Source organism: Salvelinus fontinalis, chromosome 27 (assembly GCF_029448725.1).
Source record: "Salvelinus fontinalis isolate EN_2023a chromosome 27, ASM2944872v1, whole genome shotgun sequence".
NCBI classification, from domain to species: domain Eukaryota; kingdom Metazoa; phylum Chordata; class Actinopteri; order Salmoniformes; family Salmonidae; genus Salvelinus; species Salvelinus fontinalis.
In genome coordinates this window covers 6,746,860-6,760,350 of record NC_074691.1, presented here as the reverse complement: position 1 = coordinate 6,760,350, position 13,491 = coordinate 6,746,860, and the positions used below count along the sequence as shown (strand labels likewise).

Below are 13,491 nucleotides of genomic sequence, written 5' to 3'. Positions count from 1 at the left end.
AAAAGTACCCAGGACTTTTCCTTGGCTCCAAGTTCGAGCAGGACCTCTGGAGCCAGGGCCCAGTGAGACACGGGTACCAGCCCACGTAGATGGAAATGCGACACGCACACACACACACGCACACACACACGCACACACACACACACACACACACACACACACACACACACACACACACACACACACACACACAGAGAGAGACAGGCAGTGCCTCTTGGTGTGTTTTTATTTGCCCACGCTGTTATCTTTCTCTATCCAGAGCCCATTTTGTGAAAACGGTAGGTTAAAGAAAGAGAAATATTTGTATTACAAAACAATAGAACTGACTAATGTTTACTTGTGGGAGAATAGGAGCGAGTGCAGCTCAAAGAGTGAGTTGGAGAGGAGCGAGAGCGAGAACCAACAGAGAATATGAGGCATAAGATGATTAAAAGGTCTAGTGGGGGCTTTGAGCCCAGAACTCGTTTCAGAGGCAGAAAAATGCACCGCAATAAATAAACCAGCAAGGCAAGGGGGAGGCTGCAGAGTTTGAAAGATTATAGCAGAGTAGAGCGGGAAGAGAACGCAAAAAGCCTGCAGTCTGTGATTTCCTTCGTCTCTCTGCTCTGTCTTCGTCTGCTGTTCATTAGCTACATCCTGCTCTCTGAAACAACCAGCCTCCCCCTCTGAAACAACCATCCTCCCCCTCTGAAACAACCAGCCTCCCCCTCTGAAACAACCAGCCTCCCCCTCCCTCTTTCCCATTCCTCAATGATTTTTGTTCTTTCTGCTGTTTCCATTCCCCTTTACACATACATTCATTTTCTCCCTTCTTTTTTTTCTCTTTTCCATCTTCTGAATTTTTTTCTCTCCTCTTTCAATGTCTGGGCTCCCGTCCTCTCCCCTGTGCCCGTGCTTTGATAGTGGGGCTATGGTATTTGGGGGAGTGAAGGGGAGTGTGGGAATGCAGGGTGTAAATTAGAATGCAGTGTGTGTGTGTTTCCCTACACACACACGCACGCACACACACACACTGCATTCTAATTTACTTGCAGGCTGAAAGGAGAGTGTTTCTCTTGAGCCCTACAATGTATCCTCTCGCTCTCATTTCTCCTCTCCTTTCTCTCCTTAGCGCCTTTGATTCTTCTCTCTCTCCTTCGTGCGCTGCGGCTCACTCCCCATAATTAGAATGCGCACAAGGGGGACGGAAAATGAGCGAGAGGAAAATGAGAGAGAGAGAGGGAGGAGGAAGGAAGACTAAAGCAGGCAGAGAGAGAGGTGGGGGTGTGTGCTGCCGAGGCAGGCAGAGCTGGGAGCTGGTTGGCTGAGCAGTTGGCAGGGGGTGGGGGATGGGCTGCCGCGCTGCCATTGGTTGGCCTGGGTCCCAGGGGCAGATGGGGGAGAGAGGATGGGAGTGCAGTGTTCCTCTCCTCTATACTGCTTTCCTCAGCTCTCTGCTCTCCTTCTTTCCTCCTCTCTTTGCTCTGCTCTCCTCTCTTCTGTGAGCTTCTACAGGGAGCCAAGCTCCGTTCAGCGACAGCTCATCAAGCCCGCCACAGCGCTGAGGTGGAAAAGCAGCACAGGGCCTGTCTGTTTTTACCCGCTGTGTGCGTACGTGAAGAATTAGAGGGAAAGACTCCCTCCCCACCATTTCTTGATCTTTATATCATTAGCACTCAAGGTGCTGTGCTGTTAGATCGTAGACTGCATTGTGAGATGAAACATTAGTTGTTGGAGGTAAGGTTGTGCACAGACTACTACAGGATTGAAGCAGTATTTCTATCCATTATTTAGCCTTAGAGGCATGGCTTGGTTTAAGCTGTATAGACATATACTGAAATGATCAATGACACAGCTTTAAATTTGGTATCAAATCAAAGTTTGTCACGTGCGCCGAATACAACAGGTGTAGGTAGACCTTACAGTGAAATGCTTACTTACAGGCTCTAACCAATAGTGCAAAAAAGGTATTAGGTGAACAATAGGTAAGTAAAGAAATAGAAACAACAGTAAAAAGACAATGAAAAATAACAGTAGCGAGGCTATATACAGTTGCAAGGCTACATACAGACACCGGTTAGTCGGGCTGATTGAGGTAGTATGTACATGTAGATATGGTTAAAGTGACTATGCATATATGATGAACAGAGAGTAGCAGTAGCGTAAAAGAGGGGTTGGCGGGTGGTGGGTGGCGGGACACAATGCAGATAGCCCAGTTAGCCAACTTATATTTCTCAGTAAAAGTAACCCTCCCACCCCAAGTCTCCTAAATGGTTATTTATATCGGGGAGATGCGGGACAACTAAGTACCCTCGCTTATGTGAATTAGAGTTTAGAGCAGTCTGACGAGGGTGAACGTTGATCACATTCGCGCCAGTATAAATTGCGTGTGGGGGGAGAATCTACCTCCGTTTACACACCGTATTCTCAGAATTTTTAAGACTGTCCCCTTCCGGACTCTTGACAGACAGGTGAGTCTGCCAATGAGATGTTGCCATGGGGTGAGACGACTCTCTACAGAGGGCCCATGCCATTGCACTGGAAAGTGAAGATTAAGATGTTTTTTTTGTTGTTTTTTTTAACCAGAGATCAGATTAGCGGGTCAGACACCCTATTTCCTATATAGTGCACTACTTTTGACCAGAGCCTATAGGTTTTTTTAACGTTTATTTAACTAGGCAAGTCAGTTAAGAACAAAATCTTATTTACAATGACGGCCTACACAATGACGGTACTAGTGCACTATGTTGGGAATAGGGTGCCGTTTGGGATGCAGGCTGTGTGTTCCGCCGTCAGCTTTATCTGTCTAGCACACGTTCTCACTCTCACACGCTCTCTCTAAAACCTAGGATGAGAAGTGTGTTCTCAAACCAGCTACTCTCTGTTCTACCTGCAGTCTATCCAACCCCCCACCCTCTCTTTCTTTTCTCATCTTTCTGCCCGTCTCTCTCTCTCTCTCTGTCTCATCTTTCTACCAATCTCATCTCTCAAAGCATCTGCTGAGCCAGTAGTTTCCATTTCAAAGCAAAGCCTCTTTCATTCAGAGCAGAAGTGATGCTCTTGAGGTGGAGTGTGTCCTCAACCCCCTCCTCTCTCTCACTCTCTCTCCCATTCTCTCTCACTCTTTCTCTAGCCCTTTTTCCTCACCGTACTGCGTCACCATGAGAATAAACCAAGAACAAAAGGTGTCCAGGGAGATTCCAGCTCTGGGTCAAATTAAACATCCAGTCCATTTCACAACATGGGTTGTATTCAATAGTGTACACCATAGCAAAATGTTTTGCAACAAGTTAAGTTCAGCTAGTCGCACCCAGTGTGTTGGTTTTCTTCCTTACGGTGTCTAATGAATACGGCCATGGGCTGCAAACGGAAATGTGTCCATGGGCAAAATGATCGAACATGAAGTCAACATACATGCTTGGTTTCCAGTAGTCAGGAACAATGTGGACCTGTTGGGTTGGTCCTGCTAGAGGAGTATCACTAGAATACAGTCACACGGGCTCGTCTCTTCATCCTCCTATAGTGGCTGGGTGTGTGGGGTGGTAGATTTATAGGTTCTGTGTGTGGCATATTATATCATAGTCTAGACCTTTTGATAAACGGAGGAATGGGCCATGATGGGGACTAGGGATGCGTCCCAAGTAGCGTCCTTTTCCCTATATAGTGCCCGAAATAGCCTAATCCCGATATAGTGCCTTGGTCAAAAGTGGGGCACTGAATCGGGAATAGGGTGCCATTTGGGACGCAGACTAGAATATGGGCAGTCATTGCACCTGCCTGTCTATCACCAGACTGGCACTAACCGTTGCCACTGCCGGTTACCACGGTGGCAGACAAAGGCGCCAGCTGGCTCCGTGCCAACTGCCGTGGCGGGATCAGGATCAGGCAGCCAGTGGTGACGTCTGCTGCTCCCTCCATCTCTCTCGCTCTCATTCTCTCTCGCTCTCTGTCTTGTCCCTCCCTCACGCATTGATTAGCAGGAGGAAGAGAGAGCGAAGGGAGAAGGCAATTATGCTGACTAAATTGTGCTTTTTTTTCATCTACGCCATCAAAGATAATGAAAGTCTTGGACAGGTTTCAAATTCGCCAGCGTGTTTTTATTTTTGTGTTCCTCGCTTTCTTCCTTTGTTCCAGATCGTATTGGTAAATCTATTCTACACAAACTCCCTTCTCCCTCAAACATTTCCCGCACCTCTATTCAAGCCAAATGAGGAATATATTGTTTTAATTGTACTGCTCAGCTATATTTGGTTTTTACACACGCGCCCAGCCTCAATCACACACAGGCACCCTTAGAGAAATCAGTGAGATTGCTGCTGTCCCCGTTCCCCACTATTTCTTAAACGCTATCATTAAGTCTCAATTATTTCCCAGCACAGCCCTGCATGTTTGTCGTCTGACTGCTACTCATGATTGCAAATGCTGATGCCTCTCTCCTCAACTCCTCCGAGAGAACTCCTTGGGATGGGTTCGTTTCATTCTATTGCTAGCAACTATTCCTTCCCCCAAGCCTCTCTTCTCTTTTCCTTATGACACCATCCCCATTCCTCATTGGTGGTTGGCTAATTCAGGCCCGGAGCCGATTGGCTCTAGCCTGCCCGCAATATCTCCACAGAGACCGGGGCATCCAGAGCCACGGTGATGGGCGCCGTCTGAAACGGTGACACCACAAAACGATGACACCACAAAAAGCCTCTGTTGGCTGTCAATATTTAATTGGGGATGAATGTGAGAGTTTTCCCCGGGGGGGTGTACGTGCGTGCGTTTTTTGTGTTGTGATGGCGGGAAAGAGAGTGACTCACTCATCACACTAACCCTTGGGCTAAATAGCAGACAGGATGAGAGGGGAGAAAGATAAGGCGTACCACAAGGTTCTATATCAGCCCCCTCTCAATTGATCCTTTTTTATTATGGTATTGCTAAGGCAGTGCTTATGGAGTATGCTTTGGAAGGTGCAGTCAGTGTGCATATGAACTGTTTTTTCAGCGTGCTGAAGACTGAGGAAGAACCTCATCCTCTCTCTTTCTCTCTGTCATCTGTTCACATCACATACACTAAAACACACAAAAGCTCGCTCTTGTTCACATTACCATTCTGCACCAGTGCTTGAGTTTGCTGTTTCTTCTGAACTCATCTAAAGTTATCCTCAGAAGAATAGCCAGTCAGTCCTCTTTTGAACATGGCATGACTGTGCCTCTTCCTCATCCCAGAGAGAGTGTGTGTGTGTGTGTGTGTCTGTCTGTGTGTGCGTGCCCTCCCCTCTAGAGGCTGTCTGTCTAATCCCCCATCCATCACTCCGCACAGAGGCACGTTCCCACCGTCTCCAGACACACACACACACACACACACAGCCTCCAGAGAGCGCTTATCAAACCTAATACGCCAGCGCTCCTTTCAGATTGTCAGATTTCACAGTAGGGGAGAGTCTGATTCCCCTCATCAGTCTTGTGAATGTCTCTGTGTGCGTACACACCACCGTTTTCTGCTCAGGGCTACCTCCACCACCGCTGCTGCCTCCTACTGCTTCTCAGGAGGCCCAATCAGGGACAATTTTGATAGGGGAGAGATCTAGGCGAGGCCCAGGCAGTCCCCCTGGCCTTCCTTGGCTTTCAGTATTTTCTCAATTGCATATTTTTCAAAGGCAAACTCTTTTCTTTCATCAAGCTGTATGGACAAAAGGCTGGAGGATGAAAAATAAGAAAATGGCGGCTGCTCTGGTGAATGTGTTCATGGTCATAGCTAGTTTACATCCCTGGTTTCATCTAGTCTGTCCCAAATGGCACCCTAATACCTTTTTATAGTGCACTACTTTTGACCAGGGTCCATAGGGCTCTGGTCAAAAGTAGGGCACTGTATAGGGAATAGGGTGCCATTTGGGAAGGCTTGTCTTTGATTATAAGTCCTTGGTCCTGGTGCGGCGTGTCCACATAGCCAGGGTATGAGTAGCGAGGACAGTAATGTTCTGGATGTACTTACTCCCCCACACTGCTGCCTGTGGTGATTCACAAGCGCACACACACACACACACACACACACACACACACACACACACACACACACACACACACACACACACACACACACACACACACACACACACACACACACACACACACACACACACACACACAGGCTGAGCCATTCTGAGTGCTGGGAAATCAGCAAGAAACAGATTTTCAGCAGCTAAACAAAATGGCAACTTCCTCTGCACTGTGGTACAAGTGTACTTAGCTCCTTTAAAGTTGAGTTGTAAGCGTTTCTGTAGCAAATTTAATGGTTCTCTGTTGTTGGTGTTTTCTTTTACATGGCTGCTGCCCAAACTCGAGGGTAACGCTGCATGGAAAGAGTGAACTGAGAGGAGCTGACTGCATGTGGGCGCTACTGCTGTGCCCGTCTCTCTCACTCTCTCTGCCCCAATGAGAACCCACATTCATTTCTTTATCCTTCCCCTATTTCACTGCAGAGTCTAGAGTGGAAAGGGGGATGAGGGAAGGGAGGAGGTAAAAGCCCGAAAGACCAATGAGGCTGAATAATTATATTCATCAATTTAGTAAGCCGAGGCCCATAACGAATGTGAATAATTATATCCATAAATCATGCAAGCGGCACAAGTCTTGAGGAATATGTAAACAGGTTTAAGTGGCCCTCCAATGCCTTTCAAACTTTGAAATAAAGGCTTTTTTGGAAATATGTAACCCATGCCGAAGAGAAGGCCTTGGCTGAGTTCTTTTGACCAGGGTTCTGGGCTAATTCCCAACCCCCCCATGCGTCTGACGCAATCCGCTTCTGTGATGGTGAAGTAGAAAGACTTTTGGAACACATTTGGAGCTTTTAGAGGAGTGCAAATGAGAGGAGAAGAATCCCGCTTCACAGTAAGGTGCATTCGAGTATAATTGGCTGACGTAGGCTAAGATTGATAGCAGAAGATATATTTTTTTATGCCGAGTTGGTCTTAACTGGTGTGTGTGTGTGTTAAGTTACTGATCATAGATTCTAAGTGGTTGTTATGGCCTCAGATTGTGTCATAATGAAAGGTCGTAGGTGAGAGCTGCCTGTCCGCCAAGCGCCAACTCTAGCTCTGAGCTGGGACTGTATTACCACTACACCGGCAGTCACAAGTCATGACCGCAGTCAAATTCCACGTGACGGTTTAGTCACAGTAATTAGGCTTCTCCAAGCTGCTGCTGCTCATTTGTAGCCTACCAAACTTGCTAACTGCCTGGTACTCAGTACTGTTGTTCCTATAATCACTATTGACATCAATGCAAATGTGTCAAATTAAATCAAACACTTCATGAGAGCCCATGAGCTCATGTTGCGCAACATTTCTAGAGTCTATGCAATTGCTTAATAGCCTCTATTAAAAAGAGGAGGATCCCATTAGCTTTCTGTAGGCTAGGCCTACTATATTTATTTCTCAACTTTTCTAATATTAAGTACATTGCTTTGCTTTCCAACAGGAGTATAGCCTACCTGGCATGAAAATGAACCAAGGGAAAAGCGTCCTCCATTCGCTATTTAAGTGTATAGATGTGTGTTTTATTCCCATGCTCCTGTTCTGAGACGGGTGCATGATAATGGTCCAAAACAAATGTCATTTTAGGACTAAGGAGGGGGGAGATACTGATCATCTATTATTGAGAAGAGAATTGGATTGGATTCAGCGTTTGTGTACCATGCCTCCTAGAGTTCTGAACCAGGAGTTTGATATCAGACCATTTCTTACATGAATATGTCACTTTGATTCGTCTTGCCTTCCAGGTCACCTACTTGGTCATTTTGTAAATATACACTATCGTTCAAAAGTTTGGGGGCACTTAGAAATGTCCTTGTTTTTGAAAGAAAAGCACTTTTTTTGTACATTAAAATAACATCAAATTGATCAGAAATATAGTGTAGACATTGTTAATGTTGTAAATGACTATTGTAGCTGGAAACGGCAGATTTTTTTTTATGGAATATCTACATAGGCGTACAGAGGCCCATTATCAGCAACCATCACTCCTGTGTTCCAATGGCACGCTGTGTTAGCTAATCCAAATGTATAATTGATCATTAGAAAACCCTTTTGCGATTATGTTAGCACAGCTGAAAACTGCTGATTTTAAAGAAGCAATAAAACTGTCCTTCTTTAGACTAGTTGAGTATCTGGAGCATCAGCATTTGTGGGATCGATTACAGGCTCAAAATGGCCAGAAACAAAGAACTTTCTTCTGAAACAGTCTATTCTTGTACTGAGAAAATGAAGGCTATTCTACTCGAGAAATTGCCAAGAAACTGAAGATCTCGTACAGTGCTGTGTACTACTCTGCAAACTGGCTCTAACCAGAATAGAAAGAGGAGTGGGAGGCCCCAGTGCACAACTGGGAAAGAGGGCAAGTACATTAGAGTGTCTAGTTTGAGAAACAAACTCCTCACAAGTCCTCAACTGGCAGCTTCATTAAATTGTACCCGCAAAACACCAGTCTCAACGTCAACAGCGAAGAGGTGACTCCGGGATGCTGGACAAATTAATCTGCTTTACAAGGGGTGTAGAGCCTAACTGGCATACATAGGTGGAGCGTGAGTGTCGAGTTTGGGGGAATATTTTCACCATAAAAAAGCACCTTTTTATAGTAAAGTATTACATGCATAATCACATTTCTGGTCACTTTTGAGAGTGGTGTTTTCCAGCTAATTTATTGCATTTTGGAACAGTCACGCTTATAGCCTACTGCCGTGTGCACATTTCCTGCGTTTATAATGTGAAGAAATAGCCTAATAGTTTATCAACATTTTAAGCTAAATGTTCTGAGCTGTTGCATCAGCCTCATTTCTTTTAACAGTTTTTTTTGTTGATGCGAGTGGTTGTATTAATTTGGGATCTATCGCATCCCACAGCCCTAGCACCGACTGCACAGTTTCCACAGGAATCGGTAGCTGAGTGGGAGGGGAGGCAAATGACTTGGTCCCATGCCACTTTGGAGGGCAACTCGTTGGCACTATTAGACTTTGGCTCCACTCCTGATAAGACATTGACGCCGTTGGCATGGCTTTCTCTTGGGTGTAATTTGGCCAAATTGGTCTAAATACCTGAGTTGTTTCTGCCCAGTTAGTTTTTCATAAAGTAGGGAATAGGGTGCCATTTGGAACAGACTGACAGTCTAGCCTGACTGCAGTGCTGAGAGAATATTTTCCACCATGCGCCCGCCTGCCTGGTTTTACGGTAACTCAATTGGGTAAAGCCTTCCTGGACTTCAAGAGAAATTTCCAACACTCCAATGTCTCTCCGTCTATGTTTGACATTATGTCAAGTCATCAAGTAATTGTTAAAGATTTGACTACCTACCGGTGGAGATTCTTAATTTGTATTTCAAGGTGTTCTTGACCTTAGCAGACTGGCTCGAAGTCAGAATTTCTCCTGGGTCATGTTAATGGAGAGCACATAACGGAGCACATTTTAAAAATGTTTTGCAACCGGAAACTAATTTGTTATTGGTCTCATCCAGGTAGTCGCTCACTCAGTTTTTTTTTTCTTTCTTCCTTTTGGTGTGTGTGAACACCACCCTGGCTTTCCCCTTGGTTTGCCTCACACTAACCTTCCTCTCTTGTCTCCTCATCTGTTCCAGGACCTGTCTGGCACCATAGATGATCTTCCTACGGGCACAGAGGTGGCCGTCAGTTCAGCGGTCAGCGCTTCGGGGTCCACCAGCAGCCAGGGCGAGCAGAGTAACCCGGCCCGGTCGCCTTTCTCACCCCACGTATCCCCGCGCCTCCCCGGCCTGCGCAGCGGACCCTCCCCCTCCCCCGTGGGATCACCCGTTGGCTCCAGCCAATCACGCTCCGGGCCAATCTCCCCCGCCAGCGTCCCAGGTATAGAACGAAACCCTGCACCTAGTTCTAGGAGTAACCTTCAAACACTATACCACATCTCACACACACACATATCACACTCCAGACAGGGAACAAGGGCCATTTTACCAGGCTTGATACACTAACTGAATTTGTAGTATTTCAGCCATTTCTATTTCAGAGAGCAGTTCTGAGACCTCCACAGTGGAACAGCTCTGGTTGTCATGACTGACACAACTGTGGAGGAAAAAGACCTCCTTTGTCTCATTACAGGCACTCCTTTCAGAACTTCTTTTGCATTAGCGACTCTATAGTAGTTAGTCACAGTGGAAGAGAGAAGTCTGGTTCCGTACAGGCAGCTGGGGAGGAGCTCTAGCCTCAGCTCCAAAACAAAGGCCTCAGTCATTAAAATAGTTTCTAAACTATGTTAGCAGTTCGGAGTCACTGTAATACAATTACTCTCCCACAGTGCAGCGCCTTGTTGCCCGTTTGACGCCAGGCTGGACTAGTTTAGGGAGATTTGTCCTTATTTGTGGCCAGAGTTACAGTTTATACCCCCGACCCTTTCTCTCTCGCTACTCTGGGTGGTGATAACGAGGTCGACGGGAGACTATTTAGTCATCTACACACACTACACACACACTCTCACCCCTACTGGGAGAGCCGTCAGCCATTAGCCCCCACACTGAGGTACCAACGGACTTGTGATCTCCTCTGCATCCCATCGCCACAGAAACTGCTGCACACGCACACATACTGTAGGGCTCATTAAAGGGATCCAGGCACACGGCTCCCAGGGAGAGGGGTTCGTTTTGCTGGACACACTGCTGCTCTTCAGGCCAACACACTAACACGACGGATATGGATGTGTGTGTGTGTGTGTCCCGCTGACGTTTGCTCCCCTCTTCTCCCAGGCACCCAGATGGCCCCCCAGACCCCTGGGAACATGTCTGATGTGGGCTCCCATTCCACCCTGAGCCAGTCCCCCATGTCTCAGGAGAGAGGTGAGATTTTCCTGCACATCACATCACCTTGGGAACCACGATCCTCCTCTCTCCAGGATATTTACCATGCGTGTGAACGATGAAGTCTGCGGAATCGGCGAAAACAAAGTCACATACGCTCGGATAAGTCAAAAGACGGGAGCTTTTTGGGCACGTCCACTTCATTTCATCGACGGTTTGATAAATGAGGTCCCCTCTTGTACACAATCTTGACCCTATGATGGAAATATTTGAACGGAATATGGGCACCTCAAGCTTTAGTCCCTCCCTAATGATGTATTCCAGTGAACCTATGTCCCTCCAGGAGTCATTTCCCTGCTCGGTCGCAGGTGTTTTCCATAGGATCATTAGTACAACAGATTAGCCATAGATCAGCCTCCCTTCAATGCCTCTAAACCACTGGGCTGCTGTCAGCACTGGGCCAGACCTCTGGCTGTGTCCCAAATGGCACCCATTCCCTATATAGTGCTATGATTTTGGGCTCTGGTCAAAAGTAATGCACTATGTAGGGAATAGTGTACCATTTAAGACGCAGATGTGGCTGTGTCTCTCAGCAGCGGCGGCCAATATGGTTGTCAGTGACGTCAGGCCATGTCAATGAGGCTGTCCAGCACTGGGGCTGGGGGGGTAGTAAAGATCCAAATCAAACCATATTTGTGAGTAGTAGTCAAAATAACACCTCACCAGCCAGATAGATAGAAGCTTTTTCTCACTGTCTGAAGGGGATCATTGTAACAGTGGTGGCATTAATACAAATGATCACTCACTCCAAGGCCCAAGCTCGGGGAGGGGCGTCAATTAAAATAGGTTTTGTGAGTGCTGTTGAAGCACAGGGAAGGGGAAAGTCATGTTTTTTCCCCTTTTGACCTCGTAGTGACTATGAATAAATTCTTAAAGGGATAGTTCACCCAAATTAATTGCTGTCTTACCGTGTCCATAGACTGATTACAGGGCAGGGTTTTCGTTAGGAAAGTTCGGCACCGGACATTTGGCCAGGAGCATTTTAATTCACAAACATTTAAGTCATTTACCGGGGACAAATGCATTGGTTGCGCAACCTGATTAGGGTGTCCACCCACAGAGCTCTGAATGCCAGGAATCACATTTACTCTGAACAAAAATATAAACGCAACATGTAAAGTGTTGGTTTCATGACCTGAAATAAAAGATCCCAGAAATATTAAATACACACAAAAACCTTACTTCTCTCAAATTTGTTTACATCCCTGTTAGTGAGCATTTCTCCTTTGCTAAACTAATCCATCCACCTGACAGGTGTGGCATATCAAGAAGCTGACTAAACAGCATGATTGTTACACAGGTGCACCTTGTGCTGGGGGCAATAAAAGACTACTTTAAAATGTGCAGTTTTGTCACAACACAATGCCACAGATGTCTCAAGTTTTTGGGGGAGCGTGCAACTGGCATGCCGATTGCAGTAATTGCGCTGTTGCAAGGGAATTGAATTTCTCTACCATAAGCCACCTCCAACGTAATTTTTGAGTATTTGGCAGTACGTCCAACCGGCCTCACAGCCGCAGACCACGTATAGGGCGTCATGTGGGCGAGCGGTTGGCTGATGTCAACGTTGTGAACAGAGTGCTGATGTGTACTTATTCACGGTCTTTGTCATTGGGTCAGTGCCACTTTTGTTTGTTTTGGGGTGACAATTTTATTTGTCTCCCCTTTTCATAGGCCCAGAGTAGTCTACCCTGTAATTTGTGTGAAAAAACATTCTGCTAATGTGTCCAGTCATTTGAAATGTAGTGGAATTGCATGAAATTTGTTTAAGAAAGGCCAACATTTTCCTGTGATATAGCCTGCTTACTGGATGCCACTACGTACTACATTGAACAGTCTTTTTTTGATTGAGTTATATTATTAGCCTAAATTATGACCATCTTTACATCGGTCTACGAATGTGAGGTGGCATGGAATGCTTTTTTTTATATATAAAGGTGCATTTTTATGCTGAAAATTAGCTTCCCAAACGTAAAACCCACGCGCCGCCTATGTTAGAATAACTGTTTCTTCACGTTATAAGCACAGCAATGCGCGGAAGGCAGTAGGCTACGCTAATTGTGTTATGTTTGTTCCATAATGCAACTAGTGGGAAAACACCATTTGTGAGGGGTGTCATGTGATAGAGATGAAAATATCAGTTGAAATTTAGAAAGGATATCTAAATGTGCGACATCTAGCATGGGTTGCTAATATGACTAGGATTGTGCCTTTGGTTACTGGACAATGGGGGGAAAAGGTTGATTTGGAAACCAAAAGAATATGAGCGAAAAAGGCTACTTGTTTCAATGGCATATGGGAGTCTTTCTAAAATAATTGCCTGCACGTTTGGTTAGATTTTGGCTAGGCTACTTTGAAGCAAGACATGCCTCAAAATAGTTAGTAAAACGTTCAGGTTTTAAACAATTAAGTATATGTTTTCAAAATGCATACTGCCTCCAGCTCATTGCAATGTGACAATCTGAAGCCTGCCTAGTTGCCAATGCACTTGAATGGCGAATGGGAAGCGTGCTTCAATTCACCAGTTGAGAATAAAAAGAATTGTAGGCCTAGCTCTTTTTAATTGTGACAATGTTCTTTTTCTTTTTTTACATTCGATTGCCTTTAGAATTTTTGTGCAGTGATTGGGCTTATTAAAGCACATGTTTCACTCCCG

The 13,491-nt window shown here is 45.8% G+C and overlaps 1 protein-coding gene across 7 annotated transcripts in view; it reads left to right on the top strand.

The window, feature by feature from the left end:
* The window catches only part of arid1b (AT rich interactive domain 1B (SWI1-like)), a 115,242-nt gene that overhangs the window by 68,183 nt on the left and 33,568 nt on the right, over window positions 1-13,491 (top strand). For all 7 annotated transcript variants that reach the window (XM_055884493.1, XM_055884492.1, XM_055884488.1 and 4 more), the window contains 2 exons: window positions 9,588-9,831; window positions 10,725-10,814. In XM_055884493.1, coding sequence (XP_055740468.1) covers window positions 9,588-9,831; window positions 10,725-10,814 — 334 coding nt within the window. The remainder of the gene's footprint in view (window positions 1-9,587; window positions 9,832-10,724; window positions 10,815-13,491) is intronic.